The sequence below is a fragment of the Ahaetulla prasina genome, chromosome 6 (genome assembly GCF_028640845.1).
Source record: "Ahaetulla prasina isolate Xishuangbanna chromosome 6, ASM2864084v1, whole genome shotgun sequence".
In the NCBI taxonomy this organism is placed as follows: Eukaryota; Metazoa; Chordata; class Lepidosauria; order Squamata; family Colubridae; genus Ahaetulla; species Ahaetulla prasina.
The window spans coordinates 56,128,995-56,147,621 of record NC_080544.1 but is presented as its reverse complement, the minus strand read 5'-3'; the positions used below and the strand labels follow the sequence as shown (position 1 = coordinate 56,147,621).

At 41.1% G+C, this 18,627-nt stretch overlaps 1 protein-coding gene across 1 annotated transcript in view; it reads right to left on the bottom strand.

Annotated features, from left to right (window-relative positions):
- SORCS1 (sortilin related VPS10 domain containing receptor 1) overlaps positions 1–18,627 on the bottom strand; it is a 508,480-nt gene that overhangs the window by 47,568 nt on the left and 442,285 nt on the right. The window contains exons 17-18 of the mRNA XM_058189114.1: positions 7,373–7,486; positions 6,546–6,717 (exon numbers count right to left, since the gene is read on the bottom strand). Coding sequence (XP_058045097.1) covers positions 6,546–6,717; positions 7,373–7,486 — 286 coding nt within the window. The remainder of the gene's footprint in view (positions 1–6,545; positions 6,718–7,372; positions 7,487–18,627) is intronic.

Sequence of the window (18,627 nt, the reverse complement as noted above, 5' to 3'; positions counted from 1 at the left end):
TTATTATTTGCATCTGTCTTTACACAAAAGGAAAAAAAAACAGTCCAACCTATCAAAAAAATATTGTAAAATGCAGATTAGGAATGCAAGTCAAAATAAGCAAGAAAATGGTAAAAGAAAACCTATCCACTCTAGATGAGTTCAAATCACCATGACCAAATGGGTTAAATCTCAAGGTTCTGAAGGAACTGGCAGACATGATCTCAGAACCACTGAACCATATCTTTCAAAGATCCTGGAGCATTGGAAAACTACCAGAAGATTAGAAAAGGGCTGTTGTAATTCCCATCTTCAAAAAAGGGAAAGAAATGGATCCAGAAAACTACAGACCTATCAACCTGACATCTATACCTGGGAAGATCCTGGAAAAGATAATCAAGCAACAAATCTGGAGGCAAACAAAGCCATAACAAACACCTGGAGGCAAACAAAGCCATAACCAAAAACCAATATAGGTTTGTCAAAAACAGATCATGCCAGACAAATCTTACTGCATTCTTTGACAAAATGACAAAATTAGTGGACCAGTGAAATGCTGTGGATATAATTTACTTGGACTTCAGTTAGGCATTTGATAAACTAGATAATAAGCTACTAGATAATAATAGCTTGATAAGATAGAAAAATGTGGTTATCACAAGATCACTACCAAATGGATTTGTAACTGGCAGACCAACCCCACTCAACATGTAGAAACTACATGTATATGAAGGAAAGTATTCAATGGAGTACCTCAAGGGTCTTTCGTAGGCCCAATAGTTCTTTAATAGCTACATCAGTGGAACTCATCAAATTTGCAGACAATATCAAGCTTGCAGGAAAAACCAAATGCAAAGGTATGGAATAGGTGGTACCTGGCTCAACAGTAGTAACTGCAAAAATGATCTTGGAGTGCTAGTGGACAATCACTCAAATAGGAGCTAGCAGTGTGCTGCAGCTTCAAAAAAAGCCAATGCAGTCCTGGCTGCATTCAATAGAGCTATAGGATTTCTGAAACATCATCATTTTACGATTATTTAAGGGACTGCAAAGAAATTGTGTGCTGTCAATCATTTTAAGAGACTCAAAATGCTGTTTCTGATGAATAAAAGGAAGCAATTAAAACGAATCGTTTCACCTTTCAGAGGTTTAGGAAAATGCCCATAGAATTTTTTAAAAAGCAGTGATATTGGACAAAGTGGGTTACTATGTTAGTGATTATTAAAAGACAGTATGTAATACTTTTCAATTTCTGTATTTATGCTACAAAACTTGCATTATATACACCAACATACAAAATTAGGGATACTGTTTAACACTTTCCCAAATCCAATAGTGTTGCATTGTTTAAAATATACTTTGCAAACCAGGGGTGAAATGCTCCCAGTTTGGACCGGATCGCCCGATCCAGTAGCGATGGCAGCGGATGGTTCCGAGGACTGGTAGCAAAAATCCCTGGATCTGCCCCCTGCCTCTGCTGATCCGCACCATCAGCACAGATGTTTTGTTTTGTTTTTACTTTTAAAAGCAGTTTTTCTTCAGCCGAAAACATGCTTTTAAAAGTTAAAAAAAAAGCCGTTGAGGATCCTGTGGCTCAGCTGAGATAGGCAGACCCTTTAAACTCTTTTTTAAAAAAAAAACCTCTTCCCAACTCATCCGAGATGAGTTCCTCATCACCAGATTTAAAAACATGCTTTCTACAAAATTGTTTCTGTTAAAACAATTATTTTAAGAGGTTCTGGGCTGCTATGAGGAAACTTCAGCTGAGATTGTCAGAGGAGCTTTTAAAATCCTTTTTTCCTCTGGCGATCCCAGATGAGTTTCCTGATCCTCGCAGGCTTTTAAAATCATTTTTTAACAGCCTCCACTTACAAGAGCCCCCACCCATGCCCACCCAATGCCCCCTCCTCACTTACCTATAATTGTTGCTCCTTTCATGCTTTACTTCAGCTACTGTAATCAACTGACTATGCCTGACTAAAATCCATCTCCTCGTGAGCAACTCAATCTGCCTGCTTTGCTGGCTGAGGAACTCTGGAGTTGAAGTCCACAAACCTTAAACTTACTAAGGTTGGAGACCCCTGATCTAAAAAAAATAAATAATAAAATAATAAAATAAAATATTTGTGCAGCTTTCTGAGATTTGGTGAGTTTCTGTAGTGTTTCACTCTAACTACACAAACACACAAAATCTTACAAAGCTGTATGTGGCATTTTTTTTGTGTGTGTGTGAGAGAGAGAGAGAGTCAGTTGTGTTGTGTATGTATAAAGTGTGAAAGTTGGTTTTTGGTACCTCTTATTGTTTTGTATACTTTGTTTATTATTTTTATTATTTATTGTTATTGGCCACACCCACGCAGTCATCTGACCACCAAGCCATGCCCACCAATTAAGCTATGCCCACAGAACCGGTAGGGAAAATTTTTAGATTTCATCCCTGCTGCAAACCTTGAAAATTGTGATGTATCTACAACTAGGTAGCCCATACATTCAGTGAAATAGATTACTGAATAGCCTCAAACTTCTGTTAGTGCATCCTCTCAATAACCTTTCCAATGTTTTGTTCTACTCTTGTTCAGTTTGCATTTCCTCTACTTTCACACTGCCATTATTATGGTTCCTATTTTAAAATAGCAAAATAGATAAAATATCAAAATAACCGGAAGCTTAGCATAGTTTGTAAGTTAGCCTAGTTTTCTCTCAAAATCAATGCCAAAGTATAGTTCAGTTTGAAAGAACTCTTCTTTTTACTTGTCTTCTACTTATGGAAAACTATTATTCCACCAAGGCATGTAAGTAAGATATGTTTCTGCTGGTTTGCCATTGGCATTGCTTTTGTTTGACAAATTTGTTAGCAAAGTCCTAGGGATGATTCCTTTTTTTCATGTTTACCTGATGATCGTGGTTACTTAGCTATATTCATTTTCCAGTTTTCCTGATTTTTCTGATATAACATCCTGACAGGCTTATCAAACATCATTATACCTTGATTACATCCTCTGCATTTTGCCTCTTAAGAGATAGTATTGCTAATTTTAATCATTCTAACAAGAATGATATCCTTAAACAGTCAATTTCAATCTCATTGAAGAGGCTGCAAGCATAATTCTTTTTCTACAAAGTGCCAGGATTTATATGTAAATCAAAGTATTAAAACAATGAGATGCAACTCAAATTTTATAAATTTGAATCCCAAGCCTCACATTCTACTTGAAAGTCTTTAGTTATGTAAACTTGTATCCTTGCAGATGTTTCAAATGAAGTTTTAATTGGTCTTTGTATCAGGCAGATTTTTCTTCTCCTTTTCTTCCAGAGTGAAATTATCTATAATTTGCTTTATATTTTCTGTATACATATTAACTTTTTTACTTATGCTGAAGATGCAGTGTTGATGGAAATGGTATATAAGGATCTTCTGGTGGAATAATTTTGTTTTATTAAATTTAGTTTATGAATGTTTTTAATCTCTTGCATTAATTAAAAGAATATGTGTCTAATTAAAATTAAGTTCCATTGACTTGAATAGGGTTTATTTCTTGATAAATGAATTTAGGATTACAATCTAAATTTATATAATTTCATTATTATAATTTACTATGCAAATTAGTTCCAGCTATATAATTCTACATCCCCTTCAGTGAAATTTAAGTATTCAAAATGAACTTGAAAACTACTATCATCAAATGGTGTTTGATGTATTAAAAGTCCATAATATTTCTACCAATTTGCCTTTTCTCAAAATTGTTTTAGTTATTTAACAAAATTTATATGGTGCCCAATTAACGCTCAGTGACTCTGGGCAGCTTACAAAGATGAAAACTCAACATAAAAACTTTAGAAATTAATAAGCTCCCAGGCAGCTGGCAACAACAGTCAATTAAATAAGCCACTTGATATGCTCCATCAAGCTCCCCGGACCCATTGAAAAAACTAGATTGTAATGGCTCTCTTGGGCATTGTCTTGGACAATGAGGAAGTGCCAATCTGGGGATATCTAAGAAAGCACTATGGGGAGCACCAGGGGATGTGGAAGGCTCTCTGGCAAATTTGGATGGTCTAGCAAGGCTATACCAGGAATGTCAGGAAAATCCTGCAGTGAGAAGCAGCTGGATGATCAGACAGCTGTGCAAGAAGGAGAAGAGGCATACTTGTAGTAATTTATTGTAGATGACCAGTTGGCCACGCAGGCCAGAGAGAGGTGCAGCTGTAGCTGGTTAGCAGAAGAGGAGTTGCCACCCCTGCCTGATCAAGATTGCACAGAGCTGAGCAGAGGAAGGTACAATGGAGGCAGCCTCAGCCTTCCTAATGAGGTGTAACAGTCAGTGTCTATTTACTTTGGCATTTGGAGCCTGGGCTTGTCAGAAACAATTGTTTGTAATCTGTCGATCCATGAATAATCTTGATCCTTTGCCTTGAATCCATTGATGCTAAGCTGTTGTGACCCAGGGCCAAGTAGGTAGTAGGAAACTCAGTCAGTGTAAAAACAAACTTTATTACAGCAGCTGAGAATTACTTTATTCTCAGTGCAGTCCTACTAAATTAAAGCAAATTCCTCCCAACACAATTCCTCAGTCCTATCACCAACCTTGGTCCAATTAGGCAAACTGCCAAAGGCCTTTCTTGGCAAAAGTTCAGAAGACACCGATACAACACAAATGCAGCAAGACAAAGTTATCAACGTTGTTTTCCAAAAAAACTCCAAATGCCGTTGCTGGTCTTTTAAGCCTTATCTTAAAGATAAGGCAATCATCTCTTGGCCTTACTCCTGAGTTGCCCTCTTTGTTTGAGCTGCTCTTGCCTTCTGGAAGCTCTTCTCATGCGTGTATTAGGAACAGGCTCCTCCTGTTCCTCTGCCTCACTACTGTCAGCCTCTGGAGGCTCTGGAGGCTGCACCTTACTCCCCGATTGCCCTGGCCCCACCTCTGCCTCTGATGCAGAGCCCTCATCCGGGCCTTCCCCAGCCTCCAGGACTGGTCTCTGTTCTTCCTCAGCCTCATCGCCATCCGACTCCGTTGCCAGCTCTGCAGGCTGTTGGCGGACCACAACACAAGCTATTTTCATCAGGCCTTTAAAAATGCTGGAACCATTATCCTGCCTTTGAACCCATCAAAGTAAAGCTGCCTTTGCCTTAAACTATTGAGACCAGGCTGCTTTCATTGTGCTGGGAACCCATTGATGCTAAATTGCCTGCTTTGTGCCTGAAACCTTGTAAGGTGCCCAGAGTTACCTTGAAGTAACATGGAGACCTACAAATTTTATAAATAAATAAATAAAAAACAAAACCTGCTGCACTCTTGAGGGTTTTGTTGTGCCTTGAATCCATGGAAACTGCATTTGCCTTGGCCAAATCTTGAGGCCTGAGCATCATGGGGCTGTCATCTTGCTGACACCATTCCTGTACCTTAGGCATAGAAGAGACTATAGTAGGGGTTGGCTGTGTGTGTGAAATAATCTACTCATGCTCTCTTTATCTCTCGCTCTCTGTACGTGTGCATTTGTATGTGTATACTGGGATGGGACACAGGTCTTCAGGGCCTTGCAAAAGAGTGCCAAAATGGGGCCCAATCTTATATTTAGATGGTGTTCCAGAGGAAAGGAGCCACCATGAAGAAGGGCCTTCTTCTTGATCCCACTAGATGTACCTTCTTAGAAGGAGATCAATAGCATTCCCTGCCTCCGTGACCTGGCAGATAGGGAAGACGCAATCAGGAAAAGACGGTTTTTCATATGGCAAATCTATTGTACAAACAAGGTTTCCTGTTGTATAACTTAATATTTTCCTCCTTTATACACCCATATAGTTCCAGCTATAGCATAGTTCATTTTTTTACTCCAATATATTTACCAATGCAGCTTTGAATCTTGCATACACCTCATGCCATCGAAAAGTATAAGAGAGATATACCAGTTAAAGATTAGGGCTGATGAGATCTATGGAAATTTCCTGTACAAACTGCAAAATTCAAGAACATGGATTTTGCTGGGGCCACACACTACAGATTTTCCTTTATATTTAGCAAGCCTAAAATTTACACATGTGTCTAAATAATTTTTGGTTGATTATTCCTCATATATTTACTATTCAGTAAACTATCTTCTTGTAAGGCATCTTTCTTCCATTTAAAAAACCTTTTTTCACCTTTTCCTTCCTTAATCTTTCTTAAAGTAAAAGTAATTATTTGAAATAGTCAAAGTTACAGCACCATTTTAATCTTGACCTTTTTGTACTGTGAACATGCTAATTGTGAAATGAAGTGTTCTAGAAACCCAAGCTTTACAAATGCTGTACATGTTAATCTTGCCATTTGTTTTGCAACATTAGCCCAGTTATTCTTATTTCAGTGTCAGTGAGGGCAGAGGTACAAACAGCAAACAAGATAGGCCATGAAGGAAAGAATCAAGCCCCTTTTATAACAGGATGATAGACCAGATGTACAGCTCAAATTTCTCAAGTCACTAATTAGTTAAATCGCACTGGTTAATTAATTCTGTTCAGTCCCATTCATTTTTTTCTAAACGATTCTGACTCAGAAACCCCAGTGGGGAACATGTTAAACAGACCATACCTCTTCCAGCTGTACCATGAAGGTAACATTATGCCCTTGTTCTGATGTCAGTGTGCCATCTGATGTGACAACCCGAAGTCCTCGCGGGGCTTTGCCAGGACACTGCTGCGGCTTGGCTGTGTACTGCTCACGCACACCGTCTGTGCAGTTATTAGACACGACCTTTCTGTACCTGTGAAAAGAAGAACAAAGAACCCTGAAGAGACTAGCTACAAGCTGCTTGTTTCTAATGATAGCTCCCTTTTCCAGACCATCACTGTCATATGTCAGATATTTAAACCACTGAATCATGAAACAGTATAAATTGACTTGATACAGAACTTTAGCTACTTGTCATGCTCTGATATTGAGAAGAACTAACACACCAGTTATCAGAGTTAATGGTACTGGCAAATGTATACGGTGCTGTTTTTATCACAATAAAGCAGCAAGTAACGCTTGTCACTACTATGCTGGGCCAAATGAACTCACAAATGTGAGAGGATAAAGGAGTAAACTTTCAGTTTTATAACTCAATATAAATGTTTACCTGCCAATATAGTGATAGGAAATTTATAGGGTCATAGACAATATTGATAAATCTTAATCTTCCTTGTTTGTTGAGGGACATTTTGGAAAACTTGAAAAGATTTTTTGATAGTGTTGTCATCAAAAAAGGGTAATTATACTTTTTATAGTTTTCTAATAATCCTGACTCAGCTTTCCATTTCAAAAAGTATCACTCAAGATATAAAGAAAACCACAGACTGAGGAATAATATGGTAATGGGTCAACACCATTACAGTTGATAATCTTAACAAACAAATATTACAGCTTTGACTACTTACCCAGTGCTATTAAGATAACTTTGACCAAGACTGCACTCTTTCGACAAAGACGATGGGTTATACCAAAAAGCTGGCAAACACTGGTCATTGCTGTGCCGCTCAAATCCATAATCACTAATTTGGGAAGAAGAAATATTACTTTGATATGCAAGTGCTCCATTCCAATGAACACATACTTTTCAAACATAAATTGACATATAAAACCATATGATCTCTTTCAAATACATGCACTTACAGGTGAAACTCAAAAAATTAAAATATCGTGCAAAAGTTCATTTATTTCAGTAATGCAACTTAAAAGGTGAAAGTAATATATGAGATAGACTCATTACATGCAAAATGAGATAGTTCACGCCTTGATTTTTCATAATTTTGATGATTTCTATAGTATCTTTGTACTAAGAGGGCTAGCTGATGTAGATGTACTTATTCAACATTATCCAAGTTACTTTTGAAGTATTCTTACTAAAGAAACCATAAAAAGACTATTTGATCATTACATCAGCAATAAAACTTGTTTTAATATGCTAGAAAAAAGCAAATATTCATAAATGAATATTTGCTTTCTCTATAATCTGATTGTCAACAAACCATAATGTCTGTATTGCCAAACTCTCTTGTATTAATATAATTAAAAAGAGATAACATTGTATCTGTATCAAAGCTTCAGGTATTAGTTAAAAAAAAGCTACAAAATACATAATAACAAAAATACAGAGCATGATTTCCTGTAACACAAGTGATTTATGCTTGTATGCTACCTGTGCTTTTCTTTTTACAGGGGAAGATTTTTTGGTATTTTATCTGAATGTATGGTTTATACTTCATGTACTCTAGTGGACAATTTATATATTTTAGGAGAACAAAAGCAAGGTTTAAATCTTTCTGAGGGACTGCATAATCATTTGACTGGGCTTCGCTCTATTAAAAAGGTTAAACATATGCTGTACGATTTAGCAAGAATAACAGCTTTCCCAATTTTATGTTACAGATAGTCCTCAATTTACAATCATTCATTTAGTGATCAGTTGAAGTTACACTCGAAAAAAAAGAATGATTTATGGATGATCCTCATGCTTAGGACTGTCATAGTACCTTCAAGGTCACATGATTCAAATTCAGACACTTGACAACCAGCATGTATTTACAACCTTTGCAGCATCCCAGGTTCACATGATTGCCATTTGCATCCTTCCAAGATAGCTTCTGACAAGCAAAGTCAATGGGGGAGCTGGACTCACTCAACAGCTGTATGTTTCACTTAACATCTGCAGTGGTTTGCTTAACAACCACAGCAAAAAAGGCAGTGGTGAAATCCAATTTTTTTTACTACCGGTTCTGTGGGCGTGGCTTGGTTGGCATGGTGTGGTGTGGTGTGGCTTGGTGGGCATGCCTTGGTGGGTATGGCAGGGGAAGGATACTGCAAAATCTCCATTCCCTCCTCACTCCAGGGGAAGGATACTGCAAAATCTCCATTCCCTCCCCACTCCTGGGGGAAGGATATTGCAAATCTCCATTCCCACCCCTCTCTGGGGCCAGCCAGAAATGATATTTGCCAGTTCTCCAAACTACTCAAAATTTCTCCTACTGGTTCTCCGAACTGATAAAAATGTCCGCTACCAGTTCTCCAGAACCTTTCAGAACCTGCTGGATTTCACCCCTGAAAAAAGGTCATAAGATTGGGTGCAAGCCACAGCAGAAACAATAGAAGTTCTAGTTCCAATTTGTAAATTGAGGGCTATCAGCATTAATTCCAGGACCATTGTCTGCATGTATATGTATAGATAACTCCCATGGCTTAGGCCTCAGATACTGATTTGGAAGAAGCTGTTCCAGCAAAATCTGTATAATGTCAGTCTCAGTCTCATTTCCCCACCTCTGATTTCATTTTTCATTTTTTTTAATTTTCTCATAATCTGTGAAGAAGAAACATATCTTGAAAATTGTCCATAAAGAAATACAGATCAGACAGGTGGAGGGGGGAAAGTCCACATCATCTATGCTACCATTTTGTTGCCTTTAGTAATCACCCACTCCACTTTCTATAGATCCGGTCTTAAAGCACATGGATTTATTTTTCCCACCACAAAACCAGCTATATATGCTAGGACATAAATGATATCAATCTTATACCTGAATGGCAGTGTAAGAGCACACACAAACACACAAACATGCTCCTGAGAAATGTCACCAGCAGCTCCATTGCATCTCATTATAAAGGCATTAGTATCTTTTCCTCACCTTGCAGACCTGCAATCTAATGAATTTGTTGTTTCCTTTCTCTTGCACACAGAGAACTGATGATAGTGACAAATTGCTGCCTACCTGTAGGCACAATGCACCTACCATCAACTGGAGCAGCAGAGGATGAAAATGACTGTTAAAATCTGAGCAGGGGAATGGAGCACGCCTGCATTACATCCAAGCATCTGGTGTTCATAAGGCATGTTTTGATTTTCATTTTGTGACAGATTGAAACCAATTTATACATTATATGCTTCTCTCTCTCATTCTCTCTCTCTCTGTCTCCCTCCCTCTCTTTGTATGCTTGTGCCCTATTAAGGGAAGACAGCAGAAATTAAGTTCCTGTGAAAGGAATAAAGCTTTCCCAAACCTTGCTAACAGCCTTTTTAGGCATGTGGTTTTAAATGAATATTGAACTCATATCTGAAATTTCACAGGGATAGGAGACGTCTCCACATTCCCAGTGAAAATATCCTCATGTACATCAATATTCTACTTTGTATAAAAGCACCTTAGGGCTATATAATTAATTCCTGAAAGCTATATCCCACGCTAGAAATATTAGTACTGTAAACAACATTATGAATTCTGAATGGGGTTTTTTCAAAGCTATCTCAATCAACTAATGAATATTTAAGTTAGCATTCCTCCATTCAAATTTTTTTTTTCATGTTCCAGGAGATGTTACACTGCGTTTTGTGCCAACCTCCGTTTCTATTCCCAAATTAAGATTATGTTCCCTTTTGAGGGAAACTTAATAATTATGTTCATAAATCAAAGATGTAGGCCTCTAATACACTAGAGATAGGTCTTAACTTCTGGCTAGTAACTTAGTGACTGTTCAAAGTTACAATGGATCTGAAAAAGGGGACTTATTATTCAGATCCAAAGTTCTGATGGTTGTCCCCCTCCCCCACATCACACGACCCACACTCCAGGCGCTCAGCAACACAGCTGCATTTATGGCCATTTGCAACATCATGTGGTGATGTGACATAAATGACATGATATCCTTGCCAAAGAGCAGCACTTCCAGTTTTTAGCAAATCACAGCATTTGTTTCATGGCCAACACAGAAAAAAAAGGTTGTAAAATTTGACTGATCCGTTTTATGACTCTTATGACATAACCACAACAGGCAGGCTCCATTATGGTTATAATTTGAGAACTACCTATACTATACATATAGGCTCACACTTGGATTTTTTCCTGAAAATCTAGGTGCAATTACTGACAAACACGGTGAAAGTTTGGAATGGAAAAAGCGTATCAGAGCAACTGGATCTCTCAGTGCTGGCTGACTATTGTTGGATTCTGCAACGAGATGCATTAGACACGAAATACAAACAAAAATCAGCAGCAAATATTTTTGGCCCTGTTCAACTCATGCAACAAGTCAGAAACATTATACAATTAAATACATTATAGACATTAAAATTAATTTCACATTTTTTAAGATTCTGAAATTATATTGATGTTTAGTTTGAAGGGGTCTATTACAATCACCAAAAGTATTTCAGGAAGCAAAACTTTTGAAAAAAATTGTTGTCCAGTGAAATCAATGACTCCCAATGCTTCTTTGGCTATTTGCAATGGTCCAAGATATCTTGGGTTGATGCAGTTTACACATTAAATTTAGTCACTTTAGAAACAGAGCTAAGAAATCTGAGGGACGCTGTTGAAAATGTGGGGAGGAAAGTAAAGGATGTGGAAGAGAAAATAAAACGGGTGAAAAAGGGGAAAACTACAGAAATAAGAATTAGTGGAGACGAGTGAGGAATGGAAATGAGCATGTGCAAATAGGGTGAAAGCTGATAAATTTAGGAGAAAACATGGAGAAGTGGGATGGAACTTCTGCTAGGAACTAGAAGAAGTTACAATGAAATTAGTAAGGAATACAATAATCAGAAGAAGAAAGTAAGGAGCAAGTTAAGGAGAAAGAACATTATGTGCCTCAGTGTTTGGTGAATAAAAAATTGTGTGTGTCCCTAATTACAGTATATCTCAATTGTTGATCAGGATTATGTGTTTTGTTTGCTCTAACTGCACCTATCTGAAATACCCAAGTAGAAAGCATAGGAGACTTACAAGATCCTTGTGCATCAATAGGCTCTGGGTGAGTGAATATGTGACTGACCATAAACTGAACCTGGCAAGTTTGTTTAGGAGTATGCATATAGTTTTCCATGTGTTTCCAATTTTTAATCCAAGCCTTCATATAATATGTCACACAGATATGCATTTTACTATTAATTTTAAAAGAATGGGAAGATAAAGTGATAATCTATATTAGAATGTAAGATTAGTGTTAAGTTCGGGTATTGACGAGGCAGGAGACCAGGTTAGTGACAACAGCTCTTTAATATAGTGTGACCCAGCAAAACTCTGGAGAAAAACCTCTCCTTATATACACTTCAGCCTGAGGCTGCAACCAATCAGGAACGAGATATTTCCCGCCTAAAACTCCCGCCAAAACTTACAGTAATACATTACACTCCTTCCCTCCCAGAAGGCACTTTGCCAATATTTGCATATTACTTCTCTACGTAGTCCTGCAGGTACGTGGGGCGTCTCCTGACTCTCCCGGACCTGCGCAGTTCACTTTCTGGAGTTGAGTCGAGCTTGCCGGAGGGACTTTTCGCCCTCTGAGCTCCTCCTCCCGCCATCCGCCCTGGATTATTCGCCGGCTCGGACCTGCTGTCCTCTCGAGGGACCTGAGGGTGTCGCTGGACCTCGCCTGACTCAGATAAGTCTCTGTTTGGTTCTATGCTTTCTGTTTGTTCTCGGCTCCAGTCAGCTGTGGGGTTAATTAAATCATAGTCAGGGCTGGTCTCGCCTAATTCTGCCTTATCGCTCAATCTGTTTCTTAGCTGATCTATGTGGCGCCCAAACTCTGCCATCGCTCATTTCCACTAGATACGATTTGGGGCCCGTTTGTCTATGACTATCCCCTCTTCCAGTTTGGGCCGTCGCTGTAATTATGTGCCCACACTGAGTCTCCTATGTTTAATTCCCGGAGTCTATCTGGTTTTGTTTTGAACCCGTCCTGCACGTAGTTCGGGTGTAGCCGGTCTAGCGGGCACCTTAGCTTCCGCCCCATTAATAGCTCGGCAGGGCTGCGAGCGGTGGCCACACAGGGGGTCCTGTGTTGGACGGTTAGGAATGCGTCGATTTGTGCCTGCCAGTCTCCGGGGCTGCTTCGTGATAGCGCTTCTTTTGCACTCCGACCAAAACGTTCACCAAGGCCGTTCGACGCAGGGTGGAACGGCGCTGAGAGGGCATGTCGGATGCCCTCTTCACCCAGGTACCCTTCAAATAATGCTGCAGTGAACTGTGGGCCGTTATCGGACACGAGGGTGTCCGGTAGCCGTGCGTGGCGAATAGGTGTTTTAGTGCTGAAATGACAGCTCCGCGGTTGTGGATTTCATTAGGATGATCTCCAGCCATTTGGAGAATGCATCCACCACAATTAGAAATGTTTGGCCGTGGAAGGGCCGGCAAAATCAATGTGAATGCGGGACCAAGGGCCTTGGGGTTTCTCCCACTCCAACACTGGGGCCGAGGTGGTAGTGGTCTGGATTCCTGACATACCTGGCATCGCCAACCCTGTCACTGATTTCCTGTCCATTAGGGGCCACCAGACATAGCTCCTGGCTAGCCCTTCATCCTTACAATTCCTGGGTGACCCTCATGCAGTAGTTCCAGGACTTTTTTCCTCAGCTTCTCTGGAACTACCACCCTATCCCCCCAGTGCAGGCACCCCCCTTGCACAGACAACTCCCCCCTTTTCTTTACAAATTCTCCTAAACGTCGCCCGCAGCGGCCATCCCTTGAACCCAACCGATTACAGTTCTTAAGACAACGTCCCGGTAGGAGGCCCGAGCCACTTCCTGCGATGTGACTGGCCCAGAGTCCCAAGAGTCAATTAGTAGAACGGGGGTGCCCGGAGTAGGGTCCTCGATTTCCCCGGGCAATGGGCATCTGCTCAGTGCGTCCGCATGCCCCAGCTCCTTCCAGGTCGATGCTGTAGTTTGTAAGAGTAGGCGGCCAAAAAGATAGTCCATCTGGTCAGCCGGGGTGATAGTGCCACTGGCGTTGGGCGGTCGCCAGCCAGTAAGCCCAATAGTGGTCTGTGGTCAGTGATAATGTCAAAGTCTCTCCCGAAAACGTATTCGTGGAATTTTTCACCCTGACACTATTGAGAGCCTCCCTATCTAGCTGGCTGTAATTCCTCTCAGCCGGGACATCGCTCGTGAATAGAACGCTATAGGGGCTTCAGTGCCGTTTGGGAGTCTGTGGCTAAGTACAGCTCCTACTCCATAGGGGACGATCACAAACCAATACTAACGGCAGCCTGTTATTGTATTGTATTAACAGGCTATCGCTTGATAGCAAACTTTTACTGCCTCAAATGCCCTATTCTCTGACTTCCCCACGACCAAACTGTGTTTTTCCAAGCAATTTATGCAGCGGTTCAGCAACGGTTGCCTTGTCTTTTAAAAACACGGCGTAAAGTTTACCAGACCCAGGAAAGCCTGGAGTTCTGTCTTGTTTTTGGGTGCTGGGGCTCTCTTTATCGCCTTGACTTTGCTCTCAGTGGGGTGAATCCTTTTGTCTATTCTATAACCCAGAAATTCAACAGATTCGACCCTATCTGACACTTGCTTGCTTTAACTTTTAATCCTGCCGACCTAAAATGGCCAAAACTTTCCTTAATCGCTTCCCAGTTCTCTTAAATCTTCCCTGATACCAACACATCATCGAATAGGGCACGACTCCGGTAACCCTTGTAGGAGTCGCCCATCAAATTTTGGAATAGCCCGGGCCACACTCACCCCAAACTGTAACCGGGTGCACTTAAAGGCACCCCGTGCGTTATAATGGTCTGGGCTTCAGCTGTGCTAGCATCTACGGGTAGCTGTTGGTAAGCTTGTGCCAAGTCTAATTTGGCGAAAACTTGTCCGTGCCCTAGTGAGTGCAATAAGTGTTGCACTACTGGAACTGGGTAGGCGCTCTTTGCAATGCTTTGTTCAAGGTAGCCTTGTAATCGCACAAATTCTTATGGACCCGTCTGGTTTCATAGGGTGACGATTGGCGTCTCCCATTTGGCATGGTCAACTGGCACTAGTATCCCTGGCTGACTAATTTATCTAACTCTTTGTCGATTTTAGGTTTGAGTGCAAAAGGAACCCTCCTTGCCTTTAACCTAATGGGAGCTATTTGGGGTCTAAATTGAAGGAGATAGGGGTCCCTTGTACTTGCCTAAACGGTCCTCGAATACGCCTGCGAATTCCTCCATTAGGGCGTTTGCAGGTTGCATCCGCTCCGGTGGACGCCAGTCACCCCATTCCCAACGCCTGAACCAGTCTAGCCCCAGCAAGCTTGGCAAGGTTCCTCGACTAACGTGATGGGCAGGGTCTTTTCGTATGTCCGTGCTTGACCTCGACGGTCGTTGTCCTCGAACAGGGATGCGGTTGCCCTGGTAATCCTGCACCCGGAGCCGTTGTTTCTGTAGCTTGCGCTTTGCGATGTGCGGCAAGGCTTTCACAAAAGTGTCCCAGGACATGATTGTGATTGCTGATCCTGTGTCTACTTCCAGTCGGCACGGTACGCCTTCAATTGTTGGGTTAGTGAAGATCTTTTCTTGATGCGGGTAGCTGCGTGGTCTATGGTAACAGTCATTCGGTTTGACTTCGCGCTCTTTCTTTCCTGGCCAATCGCGGGTCGCCTTGCCGATCCCGCGCTCTGATTGGCTGGTTTGAAATTTCGCGGAATGTGGGGTTTGCATCTCTGACTCAGAGCCGCCTGATTGGCCGATTTGAATTTTCGCGGAAGGTTGGGGTGCTCGCAGACTTGAGCCAGGTGCCCTTCCTTTCACACCGCCGCAAATGGCGCCCTGAACTTACATCTTTGGCGCTGATGTCGCCCGCAACTTCCGCATTCCTCCGGTCTTCCTTGTCGATTTTCCGGTGTAGTGGACTTCTTCCTCCTCTTCGCTGGTTGACTCACGATAGGTTTCTTCGTGGTGGACTGTGCTCGCTTTGCGCCCGCCATCGGCGTGAGTCGCTTTGTAAGGTGTCTGCTGCATGGTTGGACATCTCATGGGCTCTGGCTTCGTCCAGAGCGTTTGCCAATGTCAGGTTGCTCTTGGCTAGCAACCGTCTCCTCAAACGGATGTCTCTGACCCCCCGTATAAGATGTTCCAGCAGCTCTTCCTCCAGATCGCGGTACTGCAATGCTTGGAGGCTTGTCTCAGGGCTGCCATGTAGTCGCTGATAGACTCGCCTTCTTGTTGCCTGCGCTCCCAAACTCGCACTGCCGAACGATTTGGACGGGCTGGTGCGAAGTGATTCTACAGGAGGGTCTGAAGGGTCTGCCACGACACGGAGTGTAGCGGTGTTGGCTCCGCCAGGGCTTCTGCGACGGCGATGACTGCGGACCCACAGTGGCTTATGAAGTAAGCCCGTTTGCGGTTGTCGGAGACTCCTGTAACTCGCTTGCCTCCAGGAAACTTTCAAACGGGTCATATATATTCCCCATGTTTCCTGGGCAGGGTCAAACGGAGTGGGTGGCGTGTAGCCGGTCATCGCTGCATTCGCTATCACCTTGCTGGGTTTGATTCTCGTAGTGAGTTCAGCTCTGTTCTGGTGCTCTGGCTCAAGATCCCACCTCGCCGCCAATGTTAAGTTCGGGTATTGACGAGGCAGGAGACCAGGTTAGTGACAACAGCTCTTTAATATAGTGTGACCCAGCAAAACTCTGGAGAAAAACCTCTCCTTATATACACTTCAGCCTGAGGCTGCAACCAATCAGGAACGAGATATTTCCCGCCTAAAACTCCCGCCAAAACTTACAGTAATACATTACAATTAGGTCTTAATGAAATTCTAAGATTAGAGAATTTAAGTAGCTCAGGGTTGAACTGCAGAATCCTTGGTTCTCTCTTGGTTGTTTGCTTGTAGATGTTTCTTTACTCCAACAGATAGTATCATCACTGCCTGCGAGTGTGGGACTTGCTCCCACTCCCATTCTGTCAGTGTGGGTGGGGTATGGTTTTCTGCTTGGTAGTTCCTTGATTAAGGTATCGTTTTCTTCTTGATTCTTCATCCATATAATATAATCCCAGTTTATCTGTGTGTTTATGTTGAAAAGGATGTACTTTGGCTTCTTTGTTTCCTTGTTACTTTTTATTACCTCTTCTGAACAGTGGGTAAATATTGTTTATTTCCATGTATCTAAAGATGACTAATTTGTCTGAATGCCAAGCTTCCAGGAATTCCTTGGCATTTTGGATTTGCCTTGGTGTAGGATGTTCAGTTTCCCATTTGAAATGGTGTATGCCATTTGCTATGAGATGAAGGAGTTTTCACTGTATATTCTGGCTGCTAGTTGGTGTTCATGGATGGGCTCTGCTAATTCTCTGCCTATCTGTCCTGCATAGTAGCTGCTACAGTCCTTATACTGTATGTTGTAGATAACATCTGTTTTTTCTCTCCTCCTTCTGGGATTACTGGGACTTTAAGACTACTGGTCTTAATGAAATTGGTTAGGATCACCATGCATCGTATTGTTATACTTAAAAATTGTTTTACCTTATTATTAAATTAGAAATGAAATTTACTTTCTTGTCAAAGAACACTGATGCAGTATGGACAGAGATGGGAAGAAATATGTTCAAGTTGTGTTTTAATGTAAACCAACCTAATTTGTAGCCACAGAGTTACTGTGTCCTCTGGATCACAATTATCCATTTATTCAGCACTTCTCCAAACTCTGTAATGCAGTTATCAGATGGAAAAAATGCTTCAGAAATGGATGTCAGGAAAATTGCATTAAAAGTGACTATGTTATGGAAAATAGAATTTACACAGAATAATTACAAGAATGATGATGATGATGTATTAGCATTGTAATCTAGACTTATCTTTTTTCTTAAAAAACGAATACTTGATCTGTTGCTGGAACGATCCCATTCATGCTGGAATAAAGCCCATGAAAATCTGGCAAAGAAATGCCTTAGAACACATATGTCACTGTGTAATCCATTTATTACTTAAATAAATACGGGTTCGTTTCTAGGCAGTTGCTAGGAAATATTATTCCTGGGACCAAGTACACCATTTCCATTGTGACATTCATTCCTGAAGCACTATTGCCCCCTGGCTGTGAAAAGTGGGCAATGCATAAAAGTAAAAAATCTCTTTCTTTCTTTCCTATCCTTTAATATACAATTCTTTCAAGCACAGTTCAGGGATTACTTAGTCTGCTGTCACAGGAAATGTGCACACTTTTCCCCATAATTTGTGACAAATCTGAAAATAATTCAAACTTGTAGGTGCATTGTCAGGTTTTCTTTTGGTCTGATAATCAAACATGATTCTTGATTTTTTTTAAAAAGATTTTTTTAAAAAAACACAAATAAACTAAAACAAATAAATAGAATTTAAAATACTTTTCTTTAAAAGCTAAAAAAGTGCCATAAAACTTTGTTCTGGGTTACACTATGCCAGACTGACCCTTTGGGGCTCTCCTAGATTTGTGATTCTTGCTGAAAAAGTAGGTGTCAGTCATGCTAGGAGAATCTATGTACAGCTTTGTGTTGTGCATCAGTTGTGGCCTTTCCAGAACCGGAAGTCCTTGTGTGCAGTCATTCAAGCCCTGGTTATTTTACTTTTGGACTACTCAATGAGGTATACAGAGGGCTACTCTTGAAGAACATTCAGAAGCTTCAACTGATGCAGAGTGTGGCAGAGCAGGCAGTTCTTGGTAGCCTTAGGGTGGCCATTGTTACACCACTGTTTTGCAAGCTGCACTAGCTGGCGGTTTGCTTCCAGATACAATTCACAGTGTTAGTTATTACTTTTAAAATCCAGCACGATGTGGGTCCAGTTATTTGAGGAACTGTCTCACCCCAATGGACTGGCTTGCCCCACCTGTGCTGGCAGAAAAGGCATGCTACAAGTCCTATCAGTCAAGGAATTTGGACTGGCAGGATTCAAGAAAAGGTCCTT